The following is an 18,214-nucleotide window of genomic DNA, read 5'->3' as shown; positions in this document are numbered from 1 at the left end:
AACCTCTTTTTTTGTTTTTTCATTTTGCTTGTTTTTTGTCAACCAAAACTAAAACTTCAAGGAATTGTTCCCACTTCTAGCAAAAATACTGAGCATGATTAAACGTTCAGCTGTGCATTCAGGCCTTTAACAGCAGTGAGTCGCTGGAGTTTCCCGGTTGAATCAGAAAACTGGCGGACTTTAACATGCTCAGATATATTTGGCACTCGTTAGATTCATATAATAGTCACAAAGTTTTAATCCCAGTTGCTTGTAAGTACACAGTTCTGTCACAAAAAAAAAAAAAAGTACAGCTCACACCCATACATGTACATCACTCTCTGGTGGCAATCACTGCCTGTACCAGATTAAAACAAACCAGGAATATTAACCCTTGTGCTATCCTATGGGGTCAAGATGACCATTGACGTGTTCTCCTTACCATGACAAAGGTGGATAAAGGTGTAGAGGATTTCATGTAATCCATGGACACCAGTGAAGATCACAAATCGTTAAAGAAAAAAGTTCAGCGCACTGTCTAGTGGGTCTAGATGACCCCAACTCCCAATGTTAAAGTGCCTAGGATAGCACAAGGGTTAAAAGAAAAAAAAAGACACACTAATAACATAAGATATTACAGTTTTCTGATATTTTCAGTACTTGACAGAGATCTATCTCACAGCATGGACAGAAAGTTGAGGTTTTACAATGTCATTCAGATTCAAATGCTGAGTGGGAGGTGGTTTCTTTCCTTTTTGATGGTGATCCACAAAACTACAGAAGTGAAGGCGATAAAAATATAGCAATGACTGCTGGGCATGTCCTGTCATTCTGTTCTCTGTAATCTATTATAAATATGTCTCCATTTGTTCAAAGAAAAAACTGAACATTTTTCTAAAAAATAGTTTATTTTCCACATTCTTTATGAAAAAAGAGCACATCATGGAGTTTAGTATGATGGTCTGATGACAAAACACATTGACAAGTAGCTGACAACATCCAGTACCGGTTCTGATACACGCAGTTTGGCTTTTCACTGCTGGACGTTTTTAAAATACGCATTTGTTTACCCTCCTGTCAAAAATTAGGTGAGTAACAACACCATGGCTTTCAAATAACAATAAACACAAATGTGCAACTCTGATATTTACATGATTTTTTTGTGAAAATGAGCCTTGATCTTCCCCAATTGTAATTTTTCCCCCCCACTTAAAGCTGCATTCTGCATTTTCATTCACAAATTCTCAGTTTATCGGAAAATATACACACAAACAATGATGACTTAGTGTGCTGGATTGCTTAATTTAAAGTAGGGCTTGAAAAGTCCCATTTTCCAAGCAGAAGCTGCATTATCGAAATCATGTGGGGTTTTTTCAAATAACAAAACAAAAACTGTTGATACAATCTTAGAAATGGTCTTTATTCCAATGGAATACTAAAGATAATGCAGCTTAAATCCGTCTTCCTAATGATAGCTACATTACTTGCATCCTCCATTCATCTTCCTCAAATCCAGCCTCTTCCTCAGCAAACTATTTGAACAGACACACTAGCAGCAATGCACAGATGAGATGCCAGTGTGGGTGCACACACCTTTCTTATGGGCTGTAAGAAATACTTTTTCATAATCAGTAAGCTGCTCACCCCTGGATTTTGGCTTGAAGAGGTTGGCTGTTCTCGACTTCACATAATGGAGATTATAATTTTCTCTCTTAAAAAAGGCTTTGCTCATTATCAAAGCCGAAGTCCTACAGAGCAGATTTCTCCAACTCCCAGCAGGACAGATCATATGCATGACTCCTAAAGAGGCAATCTCTCTTTGTAAATGTTTTAAAGTGTTATTCAGAAGTTGGCACATTTATTTTTTTAAATAAATTCCCTTTTAGTGTCAATGCTAAAACAGGCACAGGTTTAACCTCTAAACAGCAGTGAAAATGCCTCCCCAGCTCTAGTATGCAAGGCACGGTGACACGTTTCCAAAAATGGACAAGAAGCACAGTCACATTTCAATGGTAATTACAGAGCAAGCCCTTGTTTGTGTGTGTTAAGCAACCCCTTCAGCGATCGTCGTTGTCTTCGCTTGTGACTACTTGCCTTGCAGATTACATCGGCTGACTCATTAGAGGCGCTTAAACCCATCAACACCTGTGTGAAACAGGCCTCAAGCATCAATACTGAAGGTTAGGAAAATCAAACGCGCGGATCAAGATCAATCCTGTCATAATGAGCAATGAGTAAAATCTGCACTTGATCTGAACCCAATTGGAATGAATGGAACAGCTTAGGCCTGACTGGCCAATAAAATACAACGATTTCATGTCTTTTTGATTGTAATCAGTAAACAGCTGGTATGGTAAAGAGATAGATAGCTGGTTCGGCTGATATAACTTTTTTTTTTTTTAAATGATCACAAAACTACATGTCATGACATACACAACTTAGATTCTGGTGATGTATTGCCACTGAACTTAAAGACATAACATACATTTTTTTAAATATATGCAATGGTCACTTCCCACTGCTGCACTATTGGTGTCGCTTTGTTGACTATTTTTCCTCATTTCTGATTGAAATTTGCTCTGTGAAAGTTTAAGAGCAAACATTTTGAAAAAAATAATGATAGCAATGGCATACAATTTGAATTTCACATATTGCCCATTGGTCCGTTTTAAATCAGTAAAACAATAATTTATCTATTATTGCAAAAATGTAAACACCCCTCCATATCTCAATGCATTTTAAATATGCTTGCTGCAAGTTGGCCTTTTTTAAATCATTTAAATTATTGTGCTACATAAGCTCTATTAAATATATCAATTATAATTACCATGTAAAATTTGATATTTTTAACAGTTAACTGCATTAATTTGACATTGGATGGTATGTTAAAGCTTTGTTTTTGTAATCCTCCCCAAAAAAAGACTCTAGTTCATAATTTGCATGAGTTTACACTGCATACCATTATGGAAAACCAGTCTGCAGACATTAGGAAAATCATCTGACTGAAGTTTACACAGATGTATATGACCGATTACGTTTTTGGAGCAATTAGAAAAAGAAAACGCACTTCTGTTTCATGTTTTTGAGATTGGCACAATTTTGCAGTGATGTTAGAACTCTTTTAAAATGTGTTCATACAACTAGGTTATATCAATCAATGGCCACTTAATCATAACTTTATTTTAACATGCATTTTCACTAAATCTAAGTTTAAAGAAACAAATGCAATGAAAACTTCCAAATTTTTGTCGCCGTTTCTATCCCTGCAGGTTCACTATGTTTACAAAAAGGTTTTTTTGTTTTTTAATTTTTAGCCCTAAATTAGAATATTTTAATGTGTTGACAGAACTCAGCTACACAATCATAATTAAACAAAAATATTGCTCTTCCATTGTCTCATCCAATGCTTCCACTCTCTGTTCCTTTAAGCGTTGGGTGTCAGAAGATTGACACATTCTGCACACATATCTGTGGCATTTCATGTGAAAAAAGGTCAACTTGAGCCAAGCATAGAAGAAAATCTGCATTTGAATGCCTTCCCGCGTGTAAATCTGGACCTTGTGGCTCTCGTAGATGAGAGCGAGCTCTTGAAAGTAGCCAACAGAAAGACGACGGCATCAGTGCGTTTTCCTGTCGGCTTCTAGCAGCCAGACAGTTTAGCTGAAACCCAATCCTGACGGAGGCCGATGCGGACCAATGGAGCAATCTCCCAAACAGCACAAGGACATTTCTGCCACTCACAAACGAAAACCAGATTAACATAAGCACACTAATTCTACTAACGATATACGATAAAAGATCTGACATCACATTATTTTTCATTTTGACAAGTACTCATAGCTTCTAGGGGCTACTCTTAGTATGTACACATAGCAGCATTAAAAACCACCCAAAGCATGATTATCAGTCTATAAGACTGACGTTCTGTCATCTCCCTCAAAATGGCTGTTGATGTGGATGAGGTGGATTGTGCAGTATTTATTAGATTCATTATTTTTAAAAAGCTAAATTAATTTACTAAACTGTACCCCCCCTCCTTTTCTTTTGTTCTGCCTTCCTTTAATTGTCAAAAAAGAAAAGCCCTAATGGCAAATTCAGATTTATTAGATTAACTATTATCTTTTGGCACTTTCTTGTTTTATCTTTTTGGAAAAAATAATCAAGCACAGTAATAGCAAGAACACACCGGACGGAACCCAGTGATGATTTGAGGTAAAACTTTGGTCTCCATGTTACCAACTGGACTACATAATGCTGGTCGTAGAACGGAGAAAAACAAACTTTTCATACAAAAAAAACTCATATTAAATAAATAAATACATGACTTAAATGCTCAATAAATAGTTAAAAAAAATGTTCATGGTTCAATGTCAAGGCTTGCTTGACGAGCACTTCTTACACCTGATAACTGGCAAATGATAGACTGGGCACATTCCCTTTGAGGTTACATCTTAATGCCACTATTTGAGGTCAATGTCTCCTACAAAACTAGATAAATCTTGTCTGCATTGCTTAGAATATCCATGACATACTTGGCCCCATGTTGTCGTTGTTGTAGTTTTTGTTTTTGGACTTAGACTGAAGCTCCAGTGGCTGGTGGGGGGGTTGTGGCACAGTCAAAACTATAGGTGTGCAACTTTCACATCGCTTCACAAATTCTCCAAATGCATTGAATCGTGTTCATCACCTTGGACTGGACGAAAAATAAAATGAAAGCTAAGATTTCATACAATTCCATAGGATTGTGTGCAAAATGCTCCGTGGGTGTACAGTAGCAAGCGAGGGTCTGTCCTACCAGCCGCAACATTGGACTTAAGTGTTTGTGATGAGGTATGAGCAGCAGTCAGTCCTGTGAGCTTTCATTGATTCATTTTCTGTAATGAAAGCATCGCTGATATTCTGGCATGACATGTAAGGAATCCTTTGGGCTTTTTTTCTTTTAGGAGTTTGTGTGGGTTTCCTCCAGCAGAAAGTGGTCAGTGTTCCTTCAGTCTCTTCTTTGGGTGATGAATGATGATGGGGAAGCTCGGCCAACATGATCATGAAGGCATCCATCACTAAAATTCCCCACTAGATTAGGAGGCAACACTGTTATTATCGTGTCACTTCACATTTAAGATCCATCTTATTTTTATCTCTATGTGGGAAACTGATGCAGACTAATCATTTATCATCAGTGTTTTCTTCTAGTTGTTGTCACACTTCAGGTTTTAGTTGCTTCAGATGACAAACTTGCAAACCCTTTCTTCCCCATTCTAATTCCTCAATTTTTCTTTTTACTTCTTTTTCCAAAACTGACCACAGTCTGCTACAGGTAAAGCACCAAATCCTCATGTGGGCTTCACAAAACTCTCCTGAAGGAATATCCTAGAAAGAAAGAATAAAGAAATGCATGATATGAGCATTATTGTGTAAACGAGGATCCTATTGATAGTTGGAATCTGCCAGTACAGGATGGTAATGACCTCTTCCCCTTATAACGGGGATGCCTGCTCTCTCCTAGATCACAGCTCAACATAAAGTGTTGCATACATAAAAATATATGAGACTTAATGCTATTAAGAGAGCCTCACACCAAATATTTAATAAAGATCAAACCGAAAAATTCTCTAAAGAGATTTCTCATTTCCCTTTGTGAGCATAAACAGGCTTCCACACGTTTTCCGTCAGGTACCTATATGGTATGTCAGCCTTACATTTGAAGGATGCACGACAGTGAAGGGTCCAGTGTGCTAAGATGAGGAAAAGCCTTCATCCGTCTTCGTCGCTCCTCTTCGCTTTGAGTTCCATTTACAGAGGCAGGTCTGTGCTGTTGTGGCGAGTCTTTCTGGAAGTCCCATCATCCCTGGGCAGCGCTTTCTGTAGGTTGGACATGGCGGCAGTCTTCTTTAGGTCGATGACTGCGTAGCATTCGCTGCGCCGGGGAGGCTGTGGGCCACATTTTTGGGGTGGTAGGCGCTGGTGCTGTGACTGTGCACCCCCGCTGCTGAGGGCCTGGCAGGGAGGTTCTCCTTCCAAATCGACCTGGATGTAATTCAGCTGCCGCGATGGAGGCATGTGGCCATGCTCACAACCTCCAACCCCTGAACGCGATCGTCTGCGGAAATCAAAGCTAAATATTCGCCCCCCTCGATCGGGCTGACATGGCCGGGGGTGCGGCGGACAGGCGTGTCGAAGCTGGACCTGCTCCGTGTTCACATAGTTCTGAAGAGCATCTCTGTGGATGCCCCGACTGTCTTGGTGGTATCCGTTGGGTGTCCCAGGGCCCTCTGAGAACTCATACTCATCAAAGTCTTCCTCCTCTTCCTCATACTCTTCCTCCTCCTGATCATCATCATCTTCCTGCTCGTCATCCCGCTGTAAAGCGCTGTATTCCCACACCGGTGGCAGGGAGGGGAGGTTCTCGTAATTTAGAAGTGCAGTCCGACGATGACCTCCTCCTCCTCCTCCTCTCTCGCAGGGGTAACCCTGCATGGGCAGCGAGGACGGGCCGTGGCTGTGTGGGTGCAGAAGGGAGTGGGAGTGACTGTCCCCGGTGCTGCTGCTGCTGCTGGAACCCACCGACTGTGACACGCTGCTGGGACTCAGGCGCTGCTTGCGGCCACCCCGCAGGCCGTTGATGTTCTCGTAGGTGAGCTCTCCACCTTGGCAGCTGTCTGCATGCTCGTGGCCCGGATGCCGGTGGGGGAGGTGGTGGAAATGGTGATAGGAGTGAGAGTTACACAAGTGCACAGAGGGCTCATCGCCCTCCGTCTCCGAGCCTGTGGTGCCCTCTGCTGGCTGAAGGTTGTGAGGAGCATGGGCGTGCCTCTCCCGCTCCAGCAGATGTCGCTGTGCTGGAGTGGGGCCCAGCATGAACTTGGCCTCCTGTGAGGACGGCTGCAAGAATACCTGAGGATCTTTACGCTCCTCAAGAGGACAGCACCGGAGGCTGGACGGCGGGTTCCCCTGACTCCCGACAGGCATGGGTCCCCTCGCTGTTTCAGGAAAAGTGCTTGGCCGCACCTCAGGCAGAGAGTGCATGCAGTGACGCATGGAGAGGTCCCCCTCCATACTCACAGTATTCACATATGTGTGGGTCTGTCAGAGAAAACACAGAGGAAAGGGTCAAACTGCAGTTTTCAAACTCTTCTAGTTACGTCCCAAAATAAAACCCATGCTGGAGTCTCACTTGGTCCTCCAAACCCATGAGGCTGTGTCCATGCTCATCAGGAAGGGAGGGCTGAGAGGAATCACTTCGCAGGGGATAACCGGGGAATCCATTCGGAAAGTTCTGGACAGGAAATGCTGGAGCTGCAAACATAATGACGAACAGATATTCGCCATGAATCTCGGACCCAGAGATACTTTATCAGAGAGAATCTAAATGCTAACAGCTTCAAATCATTGAATAATCAGTGTGATCATCTTCTGAGCCAATCCAAAAGCATTCCCAGTGGTCATTTAAATATGATTTTGCTGTTTTTAGCCTAAATTTAAAAAAAAATGGTGTTGTTTTCCTGAACATAGTTTCAGCAGAGCAGCAGGAGTTCATTAGAAATTCACTTCTGAGTTGTGAGTGGGACAGTTGGCACAGAGCAACCCCACCCCCCTTCCCCTTCTCATAACTGAAAGCTCAGAACAGGGAGCCAATCTAGAGTATTTTCTATGTGAAAAATAAGCTCCTTTTCTTGCCTGTTTCTTTAACTGGTTTTATTAGTTATACCATGCAGGAGTTATAAAAACATAAAAGTATTTGCTTTCAGGTACTTACGCATACTCACAGTAATAACAAAGACGTAGAAGCACTCTAACATTTTGCCACACTTTTTACAGCTTTGTCCATTCACAGAGAGATCACCTCATTTGTTTAACATGTATTTTTGAACTGGTGACCATTTATCCCTAAATAGTTCACTTTTCAGCTGTGATTTTTGTCCATGTTGTGTACATCTTTCCGTTTGTTCTTCCACTCAGTGATTGTAGGGGGGTGTGACTTGCACCAGGAAACTGTGATCATTTTCCTTACAACAAGAAGAATAAAATTACAGTTTGATCTATTATTGCTTTTAAATATGCCCAATACAGCTGAAGTTGGCTCCAATATAACTTTAATACTTTCATGAAATTAATCAGTTTAGGACAATCCCAAAATACTGTGTTCTCATACAGTTTTTAGGGATATAAGTTAGTCTCCCACAAGACCACATCCCCTCCAGCATTTAACTGATGTCCCAATCAAATTTAGATGTAACCAAAGGAGACTTAAAAAAGCTAACTTCTGTTTTCCATTCAAATTCCCTCAACATTGGGCTGTTAGTGCTTATGTTTCCCCCAAAAAGTATTAATTCCCAGTCTTCATTCATTTCCAATTCCAATTTCCTTGAATGTGCTGTGCATCTTCTGTGCCAGCTTTTTGTAGTATCTTATAAATATGAGATGTACATTTACCAGTAATTTCTCTTTTGATTATAGATGTAAAAAATAACTCAAAGTCTGTAGGTGGAACTTGTAAGTTGTCCAAAATATTATTTTTGCCAAGAAAATGTCTTGGGTGCAAATATTTATAAGAATTTTGGCCTGGTAGATTATATTTCTGTTTGAGTTGCTGAAAGGACATCAGGCTACTATTTTCAAACATTTGACCCAGTGTCATCAGGCCATTTATTGCCCAGTTGTTTGAACTTCATGCAGGTGGAAATTCTGGATTATGCTGGATTTGTATTAATCTGTAATTGATTTGGGAAGGTTAAAAGTCCTTCTAACTTTTGTCCATACAGATAAAATTTACTTTTTGATCTTTGATCTTCTGATTTACAAATGGAATGGTATCGAGATATACTGTATATTTCGACAATCACCCTGCTCTTTATTATACTATATTGCTTCTTCTTCTTGTGAAACCCAGCAACTGTTGATTTAGTCTGGGCGGCAAGATGATAATTTCTTAAGTTTGGTATATTTAATACACCATGTTCCTTAGGGCACATTAGTGTTTTAAATTTAATTCTTGGACATTTGTTCTGCCATTTGAAGAGTATTTTATTTTAAAAAAAATTGTAAAAGTGAACGTTTGTATTTTTGTTGGCAGTGATTGAAACAGAAAAAGCAACCTTGGTAATATATTCATTCTGAACATTTTTCCTCCTCCAAAGGGGGGAACAAGAGAAAATTTTTGAGAACCGTGGCTTTAATGGCAAATTCTTTATCCGGGATGATTCTTGCCCTGCATACAGCTTTGGCTCCACTCCACAAAACTGGTGGGGGGGACATCTTCAATGTCATTTGTTTCTAGGTAAACTTTCAAGATTTGCTTTAGTTCTTGAATTACTGCGGTGTGGTTAATCAACGACCCATTTAGCCTCCAGTATTTAAAATATTATCATTACAGATATCAAGATGTAGAATTACTGGGGCACGGTCAACCAGTGTTTCAGTTTTTATGGCAGTTATTATTATTTTATAATTGTAGTTATTATTTTATAATAATAACGGAAATATCAACTAATATAATTTTATTTGAGGCATCTGATTGGTCATAGTATAATAATTGTATTCTAATTTACGCATTTGTTGTTGAAAGATACAGAGTCTATTCTGGAATAGCTATTATGCACATTGGAGAAAAAAGTTTCAAAAAATAAATATATAGCCTTTTTTTAATGAAAAAAAATAAAATAAAATAAAGAACTAACAAAAAATGCTGGTGTTTTTCTGTCCCCATGGGTCTCCCAGGCCAAGTTGTGTCATCGTATCTTTAAGCATTTGATTTTTTTAGTGCATGGACCTGTTTCTGCTGGTGTCCTATCAGGTTTGTCGTCTTGCACAGAGTTAAAATCTCCTCCAACTATTGTTATACCTCAAGAAATTTCCGGCATCATGTTTGCAATTTCCTTGTTATGCTTATCATAAAGGTTCACAACAACTAACTCCTCTTCCCGCAGTCGACCAACTACCATTACATATCCTCAAATTGATATTTTTTTATTTTTGTCTTTAAGAAGGTCAATAAGCTCTTTTCCAAATGACATTTTTTCCTCTGCTCCTGATTCCCCAAAATTTAAAAGAAGAAATGCTCAGAAATGCAGTTTTGAGCTTAATTTTCTTCATGTGTGTACTCTACCATAAGGAAAAAGGCCACAAGAACATGTTCAACACCAAAAACATAATGAAATGTATTCAAGATCTACAGATACATTAAAGAGAAATAAGGCTTGGAGTATCGTATTCTAACGTATTACGTTTCTGAGTAGATCTTAAAAACATGTGATATATTACAAATTTGACAAAAAGGTGGATTTATACAAGATCAGTCTGGAAAATGTACATTATTCTTTAATAAAAGACAGTCCAAGCCTCCACTCAGCTGCTATGGTGTTAAATGGTGGGTTTTTTTTATTATGCAAACTTGGTTTGAAACATTTTAATAATCTACTAAGTAAATATGAGAGGTTTCTATTTAGTTTATTTTTAAAAACCGATTTTCACCAAGGTTAATAAGTTATTTTACTCTTTAAAATAATTTTAAAAAAGGCTATTTTCAGAGAGCTAGGACTGTAAAGAACTGTGCAACTAGGAAACATTGTGGTTCTGTTGGTTCTGAACCAAAACAGCTGCCACAGGTTTGAGTAAGTTAGTTAAAGTTAATAAAAGAGATGACTGACCAACAAACATGAATCCCAGCTACGCAAAGTCTACCATAAAAGGAAAACTTACAATTGTGCCCATTTTACAAATATTTCAACATTTGAAGTAAAGAAGTCCTAAGATTGCTTCCAAATATTCTTAGAAATGTAGAAAAGTCAAATAAAAGGGGGGCTAACTGCCTTTTCTTACTGCTCTCTAACATTAAATAATGCGCCTTCACGTTTTGGGATTCCCACTTGAGGAACGCGGTACCTTCATCAACAAAACAACAACCATCCACTACTTCATAAAACAGGACATGTGTGAAATCTAACAGCAGGACTTCTTTTGAACACTTGGGGGCAGTGTAGGAGAGTGTAAGTCATCAAGATGAACTCAAAAATGAGCAGTTTTCAAGCCAAGCTGTCACACTTCAGCCCTGATGCTCATTTATGTCTGACCTCCTGATGGCTCATTTGGTTTTCTGCCCACCTTCATGCAGTATATATGATATTAGATAAAACCCATTTTTTGTAGAAAACCTAACATCTATCTCCAGAGATTATGCTGGGACCAATCCTATTAAAAAATAAACCTTTGTGAATTCCCTCAATTTTAGTGGGACCTGTTTTAAAGCATGAAACTAAAAATGAACTTAAAACAATAAGCTAAAATCTGCCCAATATTTATCACCTCTTAATGTTTACTGGACTTAAAATGTAATAAGCAACAATCAAACCGGCAACCTCTGATCCCCTTAAACTTCATAGAGCTGTTCTGATCCATTTGTAAATAAATATAACAAATGAAGTTGGACAAAATGGAAACATTTAGATCAGTGTTTTCAACCATTTTTAAGATAAAGCACACTTAATCCTTGACAAAAATCCTGCGGCACACCAGCAACCAAAACTGATGAAAAAGTGAAACTCTGTAGTCTGTATTAATGTTCAGTCTCTCCACGATCACGTGTGCATCTTATGGAATAATTGAGGAACAAAAAATTTGAAGTTGCAGCTTTTCTCAACCTAAAAGTTGTGATGGTTTTCAATAAATTAGTTGAAAATTTGCAGGGTGTTGTTTTTCCCTCCAGTTTCTGAAAATGCAATTCCATGTAACCTCACAAAAAATGAATAAATTAACATTCTTTCGAAACGGTAATTTATTTTAAAATATTTATATATATATAAAATATATTTTTGGTGATTAAATTGTTTGATTTTAGCTAAATGTGTCTGTTGGACACTTCACCCTAATGCTGTTCTTTTGATTTTGACAAACTTAACAAAAAGTGAATAAAGTCTGAAATAGAATTTATCTTTAATCCAGAAAACAGTTTTTCCTTTTCTAAAGATGATTTGGACCAAAAACTCTGGAATCTCTGACTTTCATTCCTTTTTTTCTGCAACAAAAACCTTGGAGGACAAAGAAACTGTTTATCTCTGATTTTGCGTTTGTTGTGCTCCATGACAGTCAACAGCAGCGCAGTAAGAGAAGCTGTCACATGAATGCAATGCATGATGGGAGTTGTAGTAAAAAGCATTGCTGACGTCTCCGAGCTTCATTATTTTATTCAATTTTTACACCCTCTGACACTGGAGCCCGCGGAAAGCTATGGATCACCCGTGATCCGTATGGATCACTAGCCCTGGTTCTGCACAGACGTGTGTTTATAAACCTGATGCATGTGGGAGGAGCTACCGCCTAGGGTTTTCTCACCCTCCTTATGAAAGACACGGAAGATGCTGAGCTCCACAAAGCTGTCGGCAAACCACTCAGTGTGAAACCTGCGCCTATTTTGATGAATATAGAGCTGATATTTTGGTGATGATAAATGTTTTGTGTCAGTGAAAATGAGTGATTTCCCGCGTTACACCTGGTCATCTCACACGGCACGCTGGTTGAAAAACACTGTTTTACATCATCGCTTCAAAGCAGAATCTAAGAAAATATAAATGCCACATTATTTAATGGAAACCTCAATCTCCTCTCTTGTCTTCTCACTTGGAAGAGAAGCTTTGAAGGTGTTGGATAAAGAAATAGCAGCTACAGTGAGAAAAGAAGGTGTTTTTGTCATGATGGAAATAGGACTGGGTTTTGTCTTTTCTATCGGGTGTAAACCGGCGCACTGATGAGACAAATACTTGAAGGAAAAAAGTATGTTACTCCGCACATGTACTGCCATTTGAGAAGAAGCCTTAACTACCCCAAATCTAGTTAAAACTCGTTGTGACTGTGTGAAAGCTCACTGGCGTCCTCCTGTGCAGAAGGTTTGGGCTTTTTTTAACTCTAACTCCTCTGCATGTGTTTGTGCTTTGGGCGACTCACTGCTGGGAGTCTGCGGGGTGCGAGACATGTCCATCTCTGGAGTGTGGCCACTGCGACTCATCATCATGGACTCCTCCACCACGTTGATGCTGTTGCATTGCATCAGCTCCTGGAGCAGATTGAAGATCTCTTCTGCACGGGAACACTTGAATGCAAAGATTCCTGTTCAAATGGGCAGAATTACACAAAGTCAGTAGCATGCAACAGTGAATTCACAGAGATAGGGTACATGTATGAAATCTGACCACCAGAGAACAACTGCATGGCCACCACATAGTGCAGAGTTGAAATCATTACCCGACTGCTGCATTTAGACTCTATTGGTGCTTTTCATTTAAAGACCCTCTCCAGTAATCTTTTGATCGATTGCAAACGCGTTCCCAGCCGTCTTTTATACCGGTGTCCATTTCTAGGACATAGTTTCTGCAGAGCAGCGGGAGCTCATTAGAAATTCACTTCTGAGTTATGAACAGGACCGTTGGCGCAGAGCAACGCCGGCCCCCCTTCCCATCCTCGTTGCTGAATCACAATGATTGGAACAAAGAAATGCTCAGAAATTACATTTTAAGCTTTATTGTCTTTTTATATGTCCTCCATCATGAGAACAATGCCACAAAAGAACATGTTCAAAACACCAAGAAACACCATTTCCATCAGAGTGGGTCTTTAAAGGGCCTCCAACATGCAAAATCAACTTTTTTGAGCTTTCAAGTGGATTAAAGTGCGAATTCCTCACAAAAAACAACAACCCCAAAGCAGCATTTTGACAAATTCACACATTTTTGAGTTTTCCTCTAAACGGCTACGCTCTGAGCACCAGCCCCTCCCGGATTCTTGCCATTGACTGTAAATATGGGTGTGACATCCCCCTTAGAAAATGCCTCACCTCACCAGCTCCAGCAAAATGAAGCAAATTCAATCACCATTTTCCCATGATGGGAAAATGCCATTTGGAGCCAGACAACAGTGATTGGTCCGAGTCGGCCTGAGTCGCGGTTCTAGGGGAAATATTGTCACCAATCAGGAGTGAGCTTTTTGGCTTTTTGCAAGTCCACACCCCTTCCACTGAAAGCGGCTCAGGAAATTCTGCCAATCAAACGTTCGAGGTGGGGGCCAGCGGGCACCACATGCTTTTACTGAGGCATCTGATTGGCCAGTTAAGAACTTGAATAACTTGCGATAAAGAAAAAATATCTTCAAAAAAAATAGAATTAGCAAGGACATGATAAGAAAAAAGTATCAGGTCCAGAATTGTTCTACTGACCAATAGAACATTTGAGGAACAGCTGTTTATTTCTCTACAGAAGTCTGTGGGATTTTGGCTTCTTGGAGCCACTTCCTGTTTTCAACATGAGGGGGAGGGGCCACTCTGTCCAGTGATATATACATGTCTATAGTTCTCACATTCACACATATGAAAGGGAGGAACAGCCACTTTCAGAAGAGTCGGCACCGCCCCCAACACCCATTTTTTCTGCGGCGTTTTTTGTATGGCACCACAATATGCACATCTGGGGCTCAAAACGGTGTGGCTGGATGGCTCCTGATTCGCTCTTGATTTTTTTGCACCAGTAATGTTAGGTTGGGGCTGTGAACAGATGGATGATGGGAAGGGGGCAAGCTTCCTTTACTCCAGCAGTCCCCCTTTACAACACAGAGCCAAACTTCTAATGAACTACTACCGCTCTGCAGAAAGAAATTTGGATAAAAAGGGCATTTTCATATCCAAATACCACGAGGAACGCTTTTACAATAGATCAAAAGTTAGTTGGAGTGGACACATAACGGATGAAGCACAACCGGATAGCTTCGGCTACTTACCCTGTCCGGTCTGGCAGCGGCGGCCACTCTCAAAGGAAAAAAGATTGGAATCGTATCCGTAGCGACGCAGGCAAAGGTACGGCCACCGGATGGCATCTCTTTTACGCGTGTGAAGGATGAGTTCAGTCTGGGTGAGCTCCATAATCCCAGAACCAAGCTCGTTGCCCTCATCATCCACATTGATGACCTGGAGGGATTAAAAAAAATCACAAACACATTTTTTATTTAATTTAACAGAAATATGCAGTGTCCATGAAGGCTCTCATTCATCCAGGTAGAATCCATCATAGTAGTAGGTTTAAAGGTTGTCATCTGGACTTGGTTTTTAAAGTTGAAGACGTTTCACTTCTGAAACGTGGAGGTGTCCAGATGACAACCTGTAAACCTACTACTATGAGAGAAATATGCATTGTGTCTCTTTTGGACTCAAAGTTGGCACATGAGCTTCCCTTTCTTGACAAATCTCTGCATTTTCCAAGAGAAACCTTTTACATTTCTTGGTCCTAGTTTTCATTTCACATGATTTAGTGACAAATGTTCTTCTTGTGCCAGAAGCTCGAAATAAAGCCGGATAGTGCAACTGGGTCTGTGTTAAAAGGGTTTGTGATTTCCTGACAGCAGAGTGGGTTTCTGATCATCTGATCCTTAGTCTCATCCTTACAGCGTCAGCACACCTTCACTTTAGCTGCTGTGTTTTACCAGGATCTTCACACAAACTGGACTTTAGCTTCTTCAGTTCTTGTGTGAGCAGTGAAACTCCCTCTTTGAGGAGCATCCAAGTCCAGCTAAATGTCTTTTGGAAGAAAGTCCAAGGATTTGGACGTTACTCACCTTAAATTTGGTGAGGTGGTTGTCTCGGATGGGGTCCCTGTACAGACAACTCCAGCAGCTCCCCATAGCTTCAGCAGGACAGCTGAAACCTGCCGACGCAAAGTCGGTCAACTCTCCCTTCACCGGATAACAATTAAGAAAAACAACCCCCCAAAAGCTGCCCTGAACTGCTTACTCAGTCCGTGCCATCAGTTTGAAGGGATCCACAGCTTAATCCCAGGATCTTCTACTGGGAAGCAGCATCACAAGCCAGTTTGTTTGCTGGACGCCTGTCTTCAAGAGAAGATTCCTGAATTTCTCCCTGAAACCATAAACAGTTTGTCCTTTATTATTAATGAATACGACAGGCAATGACGGCAAAATCAAAAAATATACAAACAACCCGTTAAATCATTGAGACAAGAAGTTTCAAATCAAATCTACAAGAAAAATAAAGGAAACATCACAACAATTATGTTCGGAACAAATTTTCAGAAACCAGAAATCCTTTAATGTCATTGTTACACGAGAAGTTTAAGACAACGAAAATCCAGGAGCTGTTCGGACAACATAAAATAAAGTAATATACATTTATGGAATAAAAAGAGAAGAACAATAAGAAGAATTTGAGGAACTAGAAATATACATAAACCTACATGCATGTGTTGCACATTTTGACTTCACAGTACAACAGACAAAGCCGTGAATGAAAACAGAACAGGACAATTGGCCGTCATCCGTAGTTTTGAAGGAATATCGGAACAAATGAAGACTTTTCCAAGTACCGACATTAACATAGACCTCAGGACCACAAGGGTTTAACTCATCAACAGCTTCTTCATCAGTTTAATCATACTTTTCAATTTCTCCACTAATCAATCACAAATTATTCACAGTGTGAGCTTTTGTGTAGAGTCACAGCAGTCGGCAGGTTATGAAATGAGTGCATCCAACTGGGATCAGGATTTTTGAATTAGTCCAGAAAAACGATGGCAGGAAATAAAGAGTGCTTGTGTTGCTCAGCAATGGAAGATGACCATGTTTGAAGACTAACGTGATCTGGTATCAAGAGGTTTTTAGGTGCTGAATTCAGGAATGGGCTGCAAAAAAAAAAAAAAAAGACTTTGATGCAGGGAGTTGAATTTAAAATTAATAAGTGGGAGCATTAAAGCCTCTCCAGCTGTTGTCCTCCACAACTGGAGGGAAAACAGACACACGGATGGGTGATGAGCATCCATCCCCTCATCCAGCCTGCAAACATGTCCCCCATCCCTGCATCCAACCTGGGCCTCCCCCATCGAATGGGAGTCGGCGGACGGAGCCTTCATCAGCGCCAGCAGGCTAAGGAGCTAAGCTACAGTACAGCCCGCGTCCATCCTCCGGTCAGCCGGTGGACGGCTCTGCCTGTGCGCGCAGCATCCGCGTCGTTCCCCCAACCTGCCGCGAGCCACCCCCACCCCACCCCCCTAAAAACAAACAAACAAACCAACAAACGTTTCATCCGCCGCCTCGGCGTGCAGCTCAGCCATGCAGCCACCAAAACACCAACACCGAACGTACCACGACACGATTCAATGACCGCACAGCAGCGCGCGCGGAGCGCACAAGCACAGTTTGCTACTCACATGTCTGCCTCCGATTTTTGATTTGGGGTCTTTTTTATGAATATGGATGTTCAGCCCCGAAAGGAACGAGCTGTGAGCCTGCAGGGACCTGTTCTCGGCGGCAGCGACTGCTGCTGGCAGCGGGATGTGGCAACTGCACGGAAGAGACGCGAATAAATGATGCAGCGAGAGCGGCTAGAAAACGGATTTTCTCCTCCTATGACGCCCCCCTACTGCAGCAGAAGGCCTCTGCCTGCATGACATTTCCCCAGCAGCTGGGGTGAGAGTTCACAGGCAGACAACGAGGCGGAGAGGAGAAGGTAAGAGGCGCTGGAGGACCACAGGAGGAAGGTGTGTCTGCCTGGAGGAGGAGGAGGAGGAGGACGAGGAGGAGGAGGAGCCACGCGCCTGAAAAGCCTCTGTCAGCATCTCACTCCACAGGTCAAGTTTTGTTTGTGACAACAGAAGCCACTTTGGAAATCAAAACGTCATAAACTACAAACAAAATGTACAACTTTTAAAATTTGAAGTCTCAGTTGTCAAAAAACAACAACATTTGCTTTCAAAATCTCCTTATTTGATCACAAAATATATTTTACATTTGTAACATTTATGAGCCTGAATAATGTATACATTTTCAGACTTGTTTTTTGTTTTTGTTTTTCAATTCTCTGATCTGCGGGTCACATATGTGCCACAAAAGCAGCCAATCACAGAGGAGCGATCAGTCAAGATCCCATCCAATCAAGTGGCCTTATTTACCCAACACAGGGTAAAGAAGATGCAGGAGTCAAACATGGTTCTCGCTACTGAAAAATCAATCCAACCGTCAATTTTCTGTACCCACTATATCCCTTTCTGGGTCAACCACAGGTCTGGAGGGTGGGAGGAAGTCGGACAAACGCCGCATGTGCATGGGGAGAACATGCACACTCCACACAAAAAGGTCCCGACTGGGGTTGGAACCACTGCCCCCTCACTTTGAGGCAAGCAGGCTAACCACTGAGTCACTGGGCTGAAAAAGACATCTACAATAATACGTTTTCAAAAACACAAGCTCATGCTAC

The 18,214-nt window shown here is 40.8% G+C and overlaps 1 protein-coding gene across 1 annotated transcript; it reads right to left on the bottom strand.

The window, feature by feature from the left end:
• Positions 1-499: 499 nt before the first annotated feature.
• Positions 500-17,559, bottom strand: LOC101174825 (fibroblast growth factor receptor substrate 2). The gene is made up of 7 exons (XM_011474692.3): positions 17,169-17,559; positions 15,740-15,865; positions 15,565-15,653; positions 14,734-14,920; positions 12,913-13,074; positions 7,151-7,272; positions 500-7,059 (listed from the first exon to the last, which is right to left on the bottom strand). Exons 3-7 carry the CDS (start codon positions 15,628-15,630, stop codon positions 5,770-5,772), a joined length of 1,827 nt encoding a protein of 608 aa, XP_011472994.1. The 5' UTR covers positions 15,631-15,653; positions 15,740-15,865; positions 17,169-17,559; the 3' UTR covers positions 500-5,769.
• Positions 17,560-18,214: the final 655 nt, after the last annotated feature.

The sequence above is a fragment of the Oryzias latipes genome, chromosome 5 (genome assembly GCF_002234675.1).
Source record: "Oryzias latipes chromosome 5, ASM223467v1".
In the NCBI taxonomy this organism is placed as follows: domain Eukaryota; kingdom Metazoa; phylum Chordata; class Actinopteri; order Beloniformes; family Adrianichthyidae; genus Oryzias; species Oryzias latipes.
This window is presented reverse-complemented; position numbering and strand designations above follow the sequence as displayed.